The sequence below is a fragment of the Lutra lutra genome, chromosome 14 (assembly GCF_902655055.1).
Source record: "Lutra lutra chromosome 14, mLutLut1.2, whole genome shotgun sequence".
In the NCBI taxonomy this organism is placed as follows: Eukaryota; Metazoa; Chordata; class Mammalia; order Carnivora; family Mustelidae; genus Lutra; species Lutra lutra.
In genome coordinates, this window is record NC_062291.1 from 35,830,195 (window position 1) to 35,844,772 (window position 14,578).

General features: G+C 45.9%; 1 protein-coding gene across 4 annotated transcripts in view; it reads left to right on the plus strand.

Annotated features, from left to right (window-relative positions):
* Positions 1-14,578, plus strand: part of VCL (vinculin) — a 118,575-nt gene that overhangs the window by 93,645 nt on the left and 10,352 nt on the right. For all 4 annotated transcript variants that reach the window (XM_047703482.1, XM_047703484.1, XM_047703483.1 and 1 more), the window contains exons 13-18: positions 274-402; positions 5,430-5,579; positions 7,201-7,309; positions 8,417-8,719; positions 10,232-10,356; positions 11,669-11,854. In XM_047703482.1, coding sequence (XP_047559438.1) covers positions 274-402; positions 5,430-5,579; positions 7,201-7,309; positions 8,417-8,719; positions 10,232-10,356; positions 11,669-11,854 — 1,002 coding nt within the window. The remainder of the gene's footprint in view (positions 1-273; positions 403-5,429; positions 5,580-7,200; positions 7,310-8,416; positions 8,720-10,231; positions 10,357-11,668; positions 11,855-14,578) is intronic.

Here is a 14,578-nt window from a genome sequence, read left to right on the forward strand (position 1 = left end):
AAGGAAGTAAGATTTCTTGTCTGGGTGGAGCGGGCTCCAGGGACATGTGGGTCCTGTCTTACCCTTCCTGCTAGAGGCTGATCTCTGTGAGGGCAGGAGTCATAGCTTACACTGGTCCGTGCTGGCTCAGTACTTTGTACATAGTTGATCGTAAATACTTAAACTGAACGAAAGACTGAATGAAAGGATGAATGTGTCACTGAAGTGAGGACATTGACAGATGTGCTTTTTGGACATTTTTGGTAATTTTTGTTCTTAAACAATGTTTTTAAGGATCTGAAAACCCGGATGCAAGAGGCGATGACTCAGGAGGTGTCCGATGTTTTCAGCGATACCACAACTCCCATCAAGCTGTTGGCGGTGGCAGCCACTGCGCCTCCTGATGCTCCCAGTAGGGAGGAAGTGGGTATCTGAGGTCTTTCATTTCTTCTGTTGGCCAGACGTGTACACGCACACACGCACACATGCACACGCACTTTATATCTATTTGTATATCTGTAAAGGTAAAATGTGATACCCATGTGCTTCCGGGGATGGTTAGGAAATTGTGGACGAAGGGTGCAAGGGCAGAGGAGGGAAGGCCTTGCCCCCCTTCCTTAGTCACCAGGTGCATCAGTCAGGAAAGTCCGTAGGACATGTCTTTAGTTGTAAACTGTTGAAGACCTGCCTCTCAGAGACCAAAACAAATGGGTTTTCTTTTTATTGTGTAAGAAGAAACATGGAGATAGGCAACCCTTGACACCACGAGAGCTGGCATGCCTGGGATTTTCTTGGTCTTTCTGCGCTGGTGTGAGACAGCTGTTAAAACCCCACGCACCGGGGCACCTGGGTGGCTCAGTGGATTAAGCCGCTGCCTTCGGCTCAGGTCATGATCTCAGAGTCCTGGGATCGAGCCCCACATCGGGCTCTCTGCTCAGCAGGGAGCCTGCTTCCTCCCCTCTCTCTCTCTGCCTGCCTCTCTGCCTACTTGTGATCTCTCTTTCTGTCGAATAAATAAATAAAATCTTTAAAAAAAAAAAAAAAAACCCACGCACCATGTTCAGGACTATAAGAAACAAGGGATAGGGCACTCCAGTCCCAACTGTCCCTTTTATCAGGACAGTTTATTCTCAACACAGAAGTCAGGGCAGTCCTTGTAAATGATTTTTTTTTTTTTTTTAATATTTATTTATTTATTTATTTGACAGAGATCACAAGTAGGCAGAGAGGCAGGCAGAGAGAGAGAGGGGGAAGCAGGCTCCCCGCCAAGCAGAGAGCCGGATGTGGGGCTCGATCCCAGAACCCCGAGATCATGACCTGAGTTGAAGGCAGAGGCTTTAACCCACTGAGCCACTCAGGCGCCCCCTTGTAAATGATTTGATGTCATTCTCCTGTTCAACCCCTTCTGATGACTCCTTCCTGTCCCAGAGAGAAGCCAGAGTCCTTACAATGACAGTGAGGCCAGTGCTGTGCTTGGGGCAGCACGCCAGGAAAAAAGTCTAAAACCCAGAAAGCCCTGGTTTATCAAGTTTGTTTCCATGATGTAAATATTCCCATGGTGGGTGTCTCTGTGCGGGGTCCCTGAACACAGACTTGGGAAGAGACGGCACATTTGGCTCCAGGGGGCTGGTGGAGTTGTGACTGTGGCTTCAGCACACCACTGCATCTGGTTCCCTCTGCCTTTTCCGACCCCAGGTCCTAGCACCCTCATCCCTTATGCGCCTCGGTCTACACTGACCACTTCGTGTTGTATTCCCAGTGTGCCTCGGTTATGTTTACTGCATTTCTAACCTTGCGAACGTTGTGCTTGTTCTCTCCATTCCTCCCATAGAGAATTACTTGTGTTATTCATTCCCTTTCATCAAAGCCTACTGAAATGTCACTTTTGGGTCACTGCTGAAGATACAACCCCTCCCCCTGCCCCGGGGATTTCCTAATCTCCATATCCTAATTTTCGCCTCAGCATTTTTCAACATTTGATGTGTTTACCTCACTTCTTATTTGTCTCTCTCCTTCACATTAGCATGAAAGGCCCTGCAGGCAAGGACTTTGTTGTACTTTATTCCCAATTCTTTTAAGATTTTATTTATTTATTAGAGAGTGAGTGAGAGAGAGTGAGAGCAAGCAAGAACATGGTGGGGGTGTACAGAGGGGGAGAAGCAGATTCCTCGCCAAGCAGGGAGTTCCACTCAGGGCTCGATCCCAGGAACCTGGAATCATGACCTAAGTTGAAGGAAGATGCTTAATCACTCAGGCACCCCTTTATTCCCAGTTCTTTTTTTAAAAAAATTATTTTTTAATTTAAATTCAGTTAGCCAACATATAGAATATCATTAGTTTCAGAGGTAGAGTTCAGTAATTAATTAGTTACATCTAAGACCCAGTGTCCTTCACATCATGTGCCCTCCTTAATGCCTGTCACTCAGCTACTCCATCCCCCTCCCATCTCCCCTGCAGCAGCCCTGTTTCTTTCCCATAGTTAAGAGTCTCTCTCATGGTTTGTCTCCCTCTCTGATTTCTTTCCATTCCGCTTTTCCCTATGATCCTCTGCGCTCTTTCTTTTATTACTCATATGAGCGAAATCAGATAATTGTCTTTCTCTGATTGACTCATTTCACTCAGCATAACACCCTCCAGCTCTTAACCACATTGATGTAAATGGTAAGATTTCACTCTTTTTGGTGGCTGAGTCATATTCCATTGTATGTATACACCACATCTTCTTTATTCATTTACCTGTCGGACATCTCGTCTCAGAAACAGACAGATTAATGGAACAGAATAGAGAACCTAGTAATGGACCCTCAACTCTGCGGTCAACTAATCTTCGACAAAGCAGGAAAGAATATTCCCAGTTCTTAAAACAATTATTGGCACATTATTATCTGGCACATTATTGGTGCTGAATGGAAAGGCTTTCCCAGAAATCCTCCAGGAGACTTTGCTTATGTGTCATAAGCTGCTCCAGCTGTAGAGAAATCTAGGAAAGCGAGTATTGGCCCAGAAAAGAAGGGGTTGTTGGGTCAGACACCTAAGACCAGTAGAATTGGTGGGTAGAGGTTTGTGTAATTCTTATTTGCTGATGACTCCCATTTCTTTCTCTAGTCTACGTCATGGCGTGGTTCAGCTCATGGTCCCCTTAGACTAGGATGATGTGCTATTCTTTTCATTCCAGACTTCTCTGAGTTTTAGATCAGTAGATCAAGGTCTCTGCTGGTTCATTGATATGTCAGGCTGTGTTGTCCTGCTATTCTCTCTCTCCCTCTTAGAAATTTGTGAGTTGCCATTGACTCTTCCCATGCCAGTAAATAACTAAGGCAAGCTAATTTGATCTCACAGACATTTCTTGAATCCTTCACATTTTCCATTCATGTTGCTCTAGCTCTAGTTCTGATCCCTGTCCCCTGCTGCCTAATTGACTGCACAGCTGTGACTGACTAGTCTTTGAATCTGTCACTTGGCCACCAATAAAAAAAAGATTTGACCCTGTTTTACTGCTAAGCCCTTCAGTGGGTCTTCCCTTTCTCATAGGATAAAGCCAGAGTGCTAGGATCTGTTCCTGATACTCTCTCTGTACTTGTTTCCTGCAAACCCCTGCCCTTCCGTTCGTGCCCCAGCAGTATTTAATTGCTTATAGTTTAGTGCAGACTCTGTCCTTTCTCCCTTCCGTGTCTTGTTCTTTCTGTCTCTGTTATCTTTCCCTTCTTCTTTTTTGGCTAGTTCCTATTTATCCTTTATCCTTTTATCCTTTACGTCCTGGATAGGTTTAAGCGCCTTTCCCTTTGCTCCCATGGTAGCAGTGTTAGCTTTTTTTTTTTTTTTTTTTAAGATTTTATTTATTTATTTGATAGAGAGAGAGAGAGATCACAAGTAGGCAGAGAGGCAGGCAGAGAGAGGAGGAAGCAGGCTCACTGCTGAGCAGAGAGCCCGATGCGGGGCTCAATCCCAGGACCCTGAGATCACGACCTGAGCCGAAGGCAGAGGCTTAACCCACTGAGCCACCCAGGCGCCCCCAGTGTTAGCTTTACAATTGTACACAGTACACTCTATCGTAAATATCATAAGTGCTTATGGGTCTTTTGGCTCATAAGGATGTAAGCTTCTAAGGTGCAGAAATTGTGCCTTACTCATTTTTATATCTTCAGCGCTGACTCCAGGGTCCGGCACATAGTAGGTGCTCAGTAATGTTGACTTAGTGATAAGAAAAGTGGGCTGAGCAGCCAGTTAAATCAGAGGGAGCAGCAGACAGGGCTGGAACTGGGTGGATTAACTAGGATAAGCAAAAGCCCTGTGGATCCAGAGTGCAGGAACCAGCCAAGATAAGGAACAAGGACAGGCCAGGTGAAGGGGACTAGGAGATCAGAGATTTAGACAGAGATTCTGAGCATTAAATGGCAAGAACCCAGGTGACTGAACTGAAACAAGGGGCCAGTGTGGGGAAGAGACTTGAGTGGGTCAACACAGTGCCCTGGCAATGCGATTGGAACCTGCTCTCGAACCAGGAGCCTGTTAGGGCTTTCAACGTGGTCTGCCAGGAGCTAGACAGCTGTCTCCGAGTAGGGCAGGCAGACCCTCAGGAGGAGGCAAGGAAGAGGATGGGTCCTGCCATGGCCGTTCCTGACATGCTCTGTGTAGAGTGTAAACCTGGCCCAGCACTGTTTGGGATGCCTTGTGTTTTCAAGCCTTGTTATCCAAACAAGTGACAGATGCGCTTTTGTCATTTTATTGGAGTTAAATAGTCTCCTTCATTGTATGTAACCTCACATAATAACCGTGTCAAAGGAAAAACTAAATTCTTCCTCTTCTTCTTCTTTTTTTTTTTTTAATTTGAGAGGTGAATGAACAATTCAGTTGACAGTTTTGTATGCTGGGGAATAAAAAGCAGCCTTCCTTGCCCTAGTGTCGGGCCTGAGTGTGAGCACCAGGTATCATTTTTCCCCTGGAGGTCAGGGGCAGAGTTTTTACAACATTAATGGTAATGGATATGTGAGGGATGCTGCCTTGAGGAAGCTGGAGTTCAGTTTAGGACTGTGTATATTCTTGAGTTTTCCACACACCCTGGAGCCTGGAGTGGGCTTGCCTGTCCTCTTCACAAGATAAGACTTTTGGAAACAGGGATTTTTGAAGTCTTCACACTCTGTGAACTCCTTGTTGCAGATGACACAGTGCTGTGTGTCCTCTCTGCACTTGGTAAGCATTGGTTGAAAGGAAAGTCAAGTGTGTGCGTGATGCTTATGGCCAAGCCTCTGAGGAGATAGAGCAAGGCCAGGGCCTGGCAATCGCCAGATTGTGGTCATAGTCACTAGGGTTTGATGTCATCTGGAAGTCTTTGCTTGAGCAGTTGCTGCTCAAGAGAGAGAGTTTTTCTTAGGCTAAGAAAGAGTTTTTCATAGGCTCCCTGACTCATTTTATTGAAATAAGTTTTCCTAATGTCTTTGTTTTTCCTCAAGGTATTTGATGAGAGGGCGGCTAACTTCGAGCACCATTCAGGAAGGCTTGGTGCCACTGCGGAGAAGGCGGCTGCTGTTGGAACTGCTAATAAAGCCACAGTGGAAGGCATTCAGGCATCAGTAAAGACGGCCCGAGAACTTACACCCCAGGTTGAATTTTGTTCACTCTTCATTGTTTCAGTGCTCACCATGTAATGTTCAGTAAAGGTCAATTACAGAACAGTTTCTGTACATTTTTGAACACTTACTAAATATTGTCACAAAAGAAACACAGTGTCAAAATCATTTTTATGTTTTAGTTTTCTACAACGATCATAGATAACTTTTGAGGATAGAAAAAACTGGTAAAGCAACCTCTGCTCACACGCACCCATAATTAGGGCAATATTTAGATAATCTTGAGACGTTAGTCTGTTTTCATTGTACAGCTTATGCCTTTCCCCGTGTCTCTTTGAGGTTGTGTTCATGGCTTGTTTTCTTTCTAGTTCATTAAATAATCAAGTTATAGCCAGTATGCTGTGAACAGTATACTGGAAGAGTGGGAACAAAAGAAAACACATTGGACAGGAATTTAAGTTCTAATATGTGAGAGGTATTCTTAAGAATACCAGTTCAGCATCATTTAGTGTGATGTTTGCACATTTTCCCTAAGCAAATTATAGAAAATACATTTTTAAAAAACAGATTTATTCAGCAGATGTGTATTATGTACCTGTAGTACCTCAGGACCCATGCTAGGCTTTACACATCTGTGATACTGGCTAATGTATCCCTTTGATGGGAACTTGCAGGAAAGGATGGGAAAAAAAAAATACACCTCTTTATTATTTATCTTTTGCCCATGTGGCATGTTAACAAGTTAGGTTCTCTTGAAAAATCATATGTGTCCAACTTTTTAAAAATACTTCCACAAAATTTGAACATGTATAACTTTCTTTAAAAATTTCCATAAAATGTGGAACATAGAACATAAGTATTTCTGTACAGAACTGAGATTCCTAAAAAAGAGAAACAGAAAACTACAGATACCAGCTTCAGCAAGAGTAAGGATTTTGGAGACAGATCTGGACCTGAATCCTCTGTGACCTTGAATTTCCTCATCTGTAAAATGGAGAGATGGAGAGAATTCCTTCCTAAGGGGTAATTTGGAGGACTGAGAGGATATACATATAGCCTGTAACTTACCAAATACTTAGTAAATGTTAGTTCCTTCCCTAACTTCTGTAACTGGTTCGCTGGGAGCTCTTGAGCAAGTCACTTACATTTCCTGAGTCTTGGTTTTTGAGTCTGTAAAGTTGGAGAAGTTACCTGTCCTGTTTCATAGGGTTGTTGTGAGGATTAAGTAAGATAATGGATGTGAAAGTACTTCATTAACCGTAGACAGTTACTTTTTTATGAATATTCATACATATCACTTTAAAGTAATTTTTTAGTATCTTTCTTGGTGGTGCTTTGTAAGATGGAAGAGTCCGCATCGAGGGTGGAAACATATGTCAGTTCTGTGTGTGCTCTGAGGTATCAAGTGAATGCCATTTCCTTTGTCATTCTGTTACCTGCTCAAAAACCAGGCTGTTACTATACAGCTTTCTGCGCTGGCCGCGTGGGTGAGGTCCTTAGGAGACCCAAGTCTCCTGTGTTCAGCCTGCAAAGACTTGTGCGCATTTTTGGCTTTCTAGTGCCATCTGGAGGTGGAGAGGGGAAAGCTTCGCTGAACGTTTAGATTCCAGTGGGAGGACGCCCTGGGGTTTAAAGGTTGTTTTGTCATTGACAGGTCATCTCAGCTGCTCGCATCTTACTTAGGAATCCTGGAAATCAAGCTGCTTATGAACATTTTGAGACCATGAAGAACCAGTGGATCGATAATGTCGAGAAAATGACAGGTAGAGTTGTGTGCGAAGCTCTTACTGTCTAGTCCTTGAGGAATGAGTTCTGAGAAGCTCGAGCAGGATGGGTTATGTTACTCAGCTGTAATTGGACGAAGGGACGGTCATGTGCCCGACGGTGTACTTGGCCCTGATTAAGGCTGCGGCTTCTCATTCAGGCCTTGCAACTTTGTTTGAAGAGAGGCTCTTTGAGTCTCTTTTCTTTTAATTCTGCCCTCCCTGTGCGATGCTCATTGTTACAGCTCCTGTCTTCCCTTTGAATAGTGCCTTTGCTCAGTCTGAACCAGAGTTTGGTTTCAGAGGCTGGAGGCGGTGTTTGTGGGTACAGTAAGTGTCCCTGTCATTTTCAGTGGGTTCACATTTCAAGGAACCACAATAGCTACCATTTAATACAACTTGTCTCAGAGTTTCCTTCAACTTGTCAACTACGTAGTTTTTTTAAAAAAAAAGAGAAACCAACCGCCAACAAACGTGTGTCTGTACTAGGGAAGTGGCACCTCCGAACCTTCTTCCCTGTCCATGAAGGGAGGGGTAGGCGAGGAGGGAGGAGATGAGGAACGTGGGCTCCTCGGTGTCCCTGCAGGACCTGCCGTGACAGGGTCCCTAGCAGCCAGAGACGAAAGTGGAGCTCCCGGGGTGTCGGACGAGAGGTAATCGAAACGAGAAGCAGGCCGTCAAGGTTATTAGAACCCTCCTCGTGGCTCGTCTGGGGCACAACCAGCTGCCAACAAGCAACAGATGGCTGTGGAGTGAGCCGGGCAGGGAGAAAATGTTGTTAGCATAATGTGGAGATGCGGTGAAGGTCGGAGACGCCGTCCTCCTGTTGCCGCTGCGATTCCTGCGGGCCGCGGAGGACCCAAGAAGGCCAGTGACCACGTTCGGTATGGGTGTCGTGAATCTATACTGCCTCCTGGATGACATCTTCACTTTTTTTTTGAACTAAGGTAAATCACCTGGAAGCTTTTGATTGTTTAGGGAGGACTTAGAACTGAAGGAGAGAATTCTGGGTGTTCTACTTTCACGTGAGAACCTTGAGTGGACAAGAGGGTTTTTGAGTCCCTGTTCTTCTAAAACAGAAACGAAATTCCATTTCTGTTCTGACAGGGCTGGTGGACGAAGCTATCGATACCAAATCTCTGCTGGATGCTTCTGAAGAAGCAATTAAAAAAGATCTGGACAAGTGTAAAGTAGCCATGGCCAACATCCAGCCACAGATGCTGGTCGCCGGGGCCACCAGCATCGCCCGCCGGGCCAATCGTATCCTGCTTGTGGCCAAGAGGGAGGTGGAGAACTCGGAGGATCCCAAGTTCCGCGAGGCTGTGAAAGCCGCCTCTGACGAATTGAGCAAGACCATCTCTCCCATGGTGATGGACGCCAAGGCTGTGGCCGGAAACATCTCTGACCCTGGTAAGCAGTGCCTGGCATGGTTCACCTCACTTGAGAGGTTACCTCAAGAAGCTGACAGGGTGCTGAGATGACGTGTACCCACCTTGCCACCACCACGTACTGCGTCTGGGAGCAAACACTGCAGATCCTTAGTTTGAGAATGCCAGATTAATCTTTTTTTTTTTTTTTTAAGATTTTATTTATTTATTTGACAGGGCGAGATCACAAGTAGACAGAGCAGCAGGCAGAGAGAGAGGGGGAAGCAGGCTCCCTGCCGAGCAGAGAGCCTGATGTGGGGCTTGATCCCAGGACCCTGACATCATGACCTGGGCCGAAGGCAGAGGCTTAACCCACTGAGCCACCCAGGTGCCCCTAGATTAACCTTTTTATGTTAAAAAAAAAATATATATATATATATATGTATATATATATGTGTATATATATATATGGCACAGAATATTTTCTGCAATACTGGCAGGTTCATTGCAAGTTAGTTGCTCTGGACCGACTTCTCTGTGCTTTCTTCATGTTGTCTGACTAGGTGGCTCTTGGCTGCGTTTAGTCATTATTTTGGAAATTGCTCAAAAGTGGCACGAAAACCATTCTATCAACCATTTAGCTTATGTAACGGGCATATCTTCTCTTCTGCTTTTCTTAAAATGCTTTTTTCTCTGTAAGACATTTTCGGTTTCTGTCAAATCTGGAGGGCTTAAATTGACCTGTAGTTCTCCTCTGTGAATATCCTGATCCTACACCAAAGAATCTGGATCTTCTTTAGCTGAATTGTGAGCATGTTTTCAGTATTACTGAAGATGTTACCACTCCCTTGGTTAGAAACATCGGAATTCCTTCCTGTTTGGAGCATCCAGTGTATCTGGCCCATGAGTGGAATCCAGGCAGCATTAGGGAGTGGGAAGGAAGGGCTGCCCTGTTCACCCCTAGCCCAGGCAGGATCTTTCTCACATCTTCAAGCTACCGTCACTAAGGACACGCTCTGTTTCCTAATTGGAGTTTCTAAAAGTTTGAGCAGAATTTCCGAATCCCAGGTGACTGGGCACTGTAGCAGCGGCAGCTCAACCTAGGGGTTAACACACTTACTGCCAAGGTGAGCGAAGGAGTCAGGAGAAAGGCGAGACGTCCTTTGGGGGATGTCTGCTCAATCTGAAAGGACATCTTCCCGTTCTGAGTTGGGCAGGCTTATCTCTTGACGGCCTCACCGTCAGAGGGGTGATGAGCACCACCTGAGCCCGAAGTGATCACACCCAGGAACATCTCAAGTACTTGCTGGTTGTGCAGGCAAGAAGGCACCCTGCCCACACCACAGGGCTTAGCTGGTTTGTGACCCTCGTGACTCTCTGTAGGCCTCATGGCATCTGCCTGGCCCTTCCGGCCCTTCCCCTTCAGTCACTGCCTGTGGTGTTTCCTGGCAGCTTCACATGCAGCTTTTGTTCATAGAAACCAGTTCTGCTGCTGGACAGACGGTGCTCCAGGGCACTGACCTGCCTAGTGAAAGTGAGGGCGTCTTATGTTTAGGCCTGCAAAAGAGCTTCCTGGACTCGGGTTATCGGATCCTGGGAGCTGTGGCCAAGGTCAGAGAAGCCTTCCAACCTCAGGAGCCTGACTTCCCACCTCCTCCTCCGGATCTCGAACAGCTCCGTGTAAGTAGATTCAGAGTGACGGGGAGAACTGAGCCGAGGGGGCAGGGACTGTAGCAGGAGGGAGGTAAGCTGTGCTCCGAGCCTCGTGGATGAGGAGGTTTCTTCCTTTGGCTTTTACCTGAAGCTTCCTCGGACACACAAGTTGACTTGCATTCCAGAATCAGTAGAGTCCTACTCCCGTGCTTTTGCGCAGGGCGTGCTGGGTCGGTGGGGGCCGTGGGCCTGGCCTGCTCTGATGGGGACTGACTGGAGCAGTGGCACTGGCTTTGGGAAGTGTGGATGTGATGAGTGATGAGGTCGTAGGATGAGTTACTGAGGAGAAGGAAAGTGACCTGGTGGCGAGGAGATTTTTTTTTTTTGTGTTCCCAATTGACAAGGGCAAAACTGAGGTGGTTAGATTTGTGTACAGTCTTCTTTACTTGACTTTGTTTTTTTCTTTTTTTGTTTAGTAACAAAAATAATGGTCTTTTTTTTTTTAAGTATATTTTCCTCCAACTATAATTTCAACTCTTTTTATGTTCCCCAAAGTGCCATAAATTTATTCTTCCATAGGTAAATGGTTTCGGAGGAGGCTTAGCTGGGCAATAACTTACAGATACAAATCCTAGAATAGGAAATGGTGATTGTTCTAACTAACAGTATTGGAGACAGCTGGACTTTGGGAATAGCTCATCAAGGCAATAATTTGATTTACTTTCCTGTGTTTCATGTCAGTAAAAGATGGAAGTTTCTAAGTTGGTTGAGGACAGAATTGGGTCCTTTTGCCCAAGCCGAGGCACAGGGCGTCTCTAGCCTCCAACGTTTCAGCTTCGTTTGCTTCTTTGTAGCTGGGCTCTTGGTGCCTGGTTGGGGCCAGTGGGAGGGCTACTCTGGGGCCTGGCTTCTTATGGGATCAGCAAATTCCTGACACTTAGAATCAAGATCTTAGAGGCCAATTGGTTTAGCTACCCCTGATTGACAGGTGAGGAAACTGAGACCCCGGGGAGAAGTTAGTCGCCTGTGCAACTTCCCTAAAACAGTCAGGACCACAAATTAGATCCGTCCTCTTTGGGGAGCCTTGGTCCAGCAGTACTGTGTGTGCCTCCCTGGGATACATCCAGAACTCTAGCTGCTGGCTTTTTGTGGAGAAGCAAGGAAGAAAATATGCATCTGTGGAGATTCAGGCAGGTGGTCCTTGTGCTCCATGTGGGTGGTCTTATATGGAATGAACGTGGGTGGCTTTTCTGGGGATGCTTTTTAAAGGAAAGGAAAGAGTTCTAGAGGGGGAGTAGTTCCTAGGGTTTTACTTACAACCCAGTAATTCTCTCTCTAGCTGGCCGATGAGCTTGCTCCTCCCAAACCACCTCTGCCTGAGGGTGAGGTCCCTCCGCCCAGGCCCCCACCACCAGAGGAGAAGGATGAAGAGTTCCCTGAGCAGAAAGCCGGGGAGGTGATCAACCAGCCAATGATGATGGCTGCCAGGCAGCTCCATGATGAGGCTCGCAAGTGGTCCAGCAAGGTAAGTAATGAGGCTTTTCTTGTCAGAAAAGGATGAAGACATGCACACAGCCCAGGAAGAAGAGTCTGATTGGAAAGTTACCCTCTCTCTGCTTCTGGTTCCTGCTGTCGCCAATAACATGATCCTCTTCTTCCTCGTGGCTTAGTGAGATGTTTGAGAGGAGGTTCCTTTCCTCCGTCCATGCAAGTGTCCGTTCCTGCGACCTGCGACATTTGGGGTCTTTTAGAAATTGTTTTTCTTTCTCAGGATTGCTGAATGTCTTTAAGTGCTCTCTTGCTAAGTATCAGTACTCCAGATGTGAAACAGTCTTCTGTGGGCTCTGCTAGAGTTGGTTGAAGTGTTTGCATTTTCCTTCTGTTTTCCATGAAAGCAGGTATGTGCTTAGGAGCTTTGTGCTTTGTCCTTTTCTCAGAATCATCTCACCCCCCAATTCAAGACCACTCCAGGTTAACTCCAGCTCCACAAATCTGAAAGTGTAAATATTCATGTGGTCGGTGAAAATGTGGGTGCTGCACCTGTCAGGCCCCGTGAATAACTTTTGCCTATTTCCCCTGAAATGATGAAAAGTGCATGGTAGCTTTTCTAGATAAGAACTAAATATTCTTGCTCACTGGGTGGTGAAATGTAGTTTTAACTCATTTCTCAACTGTTTGTAATAGGACCCCCTCTTCTAGATCTTTATTCCCACCATTTATTTGCCTTTTCCTGCCTTCGGCCATCTCAAGCTCTTGTATTAACTGTAGTTTCCGGGGGACCTTCTACTTGTAGCTGATCTTGGGTTTTTCCAGGCTGGGAAATCGACCTTGGTTTTTGAAACTCTCTATTTTTCTGTGCTGTTAGCTGTGAACCTAGGTTCTAAGAAGGAATGAATTGTGACCTTGCTGGTGTTGGGCCTGGCCGTGGAATTATTTATAATTCTACCTTTCCACCTGGGGCGTGCACACCTCCAGGACCGTTTGCAGAGTCCCAGTGCATGTGGAAAGAGGGGTAGAAGGGACAGTGGATCTTGGTTTTACTCAAAGATTGTAAAGGCAATCTAAATTTCATTACAACATGGGGCACCTGGGTGGCTCAGTCGATTAAGTGGCTGCCTTCGGCTCAGGTCATGATCCCAGGGTCCTGGGATTGAGCCCCACATCGGGCTCCCTGCTCAGTGGAGAGCCTTCTTCTCCTTCTCCCTCGGCCTGTTGCTCTGCCTACTTGTGCTCTCTCTCTGTCAAATAAAGAAATAAAAGCTTTAAAAAATAAGTAAATAAATAAATTTTGTTACAATAAACCCACATATATCGTGTAGCAGGACACAAAATACACTTGAATTATAAACAAACTTAGGGGGCAGACAGCATCGGCCTACATATTTACCCCACTCTGCTGTTTGTGGCCAGAAGTCTTTAGGTCTGACTATGTGCAGGCTTGGAGCATTGGAGAATTGCCGACTTTGAGCTATGAGTCAGGAGCTCCTTGACCATGTGTGTTTGGGTGGTGAGGGTGGTATGTGTTTGTGTGTCTGTCTTTGCACACCTTGAGACTCTGCTCCCCAGCAGCAGTGAACTGGCCTCTCCTCTAAGGAGTCCTGGTTGATGAGTCCTGGTTGAGACAGAGTTTAGGGAAAGGGTTTAGAATGTACCTGAACCCACTGTTTGCTCTGAATTCTCCAACTTTGTCATCACATTTTGGAGACAGGTTTCCTGTGCAGGATAAGAATTTTAGGGGTGATAGCAACCTCAAATAAACTTACAAGTAAACTCTTCCTCTTGGTTAGAGATGTTTGATATAAAGAACCTGTGTTCCGGGATGCCTGGCCAGCTCACTAGGTAGAGCACGTGACTCTTGATCTTGGGGTTGTGAGTTCAAGCCCCACATTAGGTATAGAGATTACTTTAAATTTTTTTTTTTTTTTTTTAAAGAAGGACGTGCGTTCACCATTGTTCATATACATGGCTTGGCTTCATTTAGGCAGTTACTTTCCTTTTGTTTTCTTTCCCCTCTGCCTATTTCACATCTGATCACACTGCCACTTGCCTTGGCCTTTTGGAATCTCCATCCATGGTATTAAATCCATTCTCTCCCTGTCACAAGTCCTGTTCTCTTGTGGGTACTGATTTGGGCTCCTCTGAACTCATCGTTGGTCAGTAGCTATGTTCCTGGGTTCTCTCTGAAGTATGTACCTTAAGGTTGGATTGAGAACCCTGCTGTGCAACAGGAGAGATTTAAGTTGTACCCCGGGAACAGCTTTCTGGGTCAGTAGTAGCAGCGGGTGCAGGAGGAGGTCATGGAGGTGTTTGTGTCCAAAGGTCTTGAGGGGATAGAGAGAACTGGTCTGAAGTGTGGGTTTCCCCTGAGATGGGAAGCTGGGTGAGGCCCATTCTGGAGGCTCCTTTCCGCTGGCTGATTGTGGGAGATTTGATAAGTCCTCCTCACTCATCACTGCATTCGTTTTCTGTGCCTCTTTCCTGGTTTGCTGTCCGTGGCTTCTGCTGTATCATTTTTAAATGCTGGGACCTTTTAACTCCTGCTGGAAATAATGATCTGTGTCTGGCAACTTGCAGAGCTGACTCAGGTCACTTCCTGTGTCCCAGAAGATCTAGAACAGTTTCCATAGGAGCTAGTGGGGGCTGGGGGGGTGGGGATCACTTTGTTCCATTCAGAGCAAGTTGTGTGGCCGCATTTACTTTTTTCCCTCTGGATTCCTTTTAAAGGTAATCAGCTACTATTGTTTGGTTG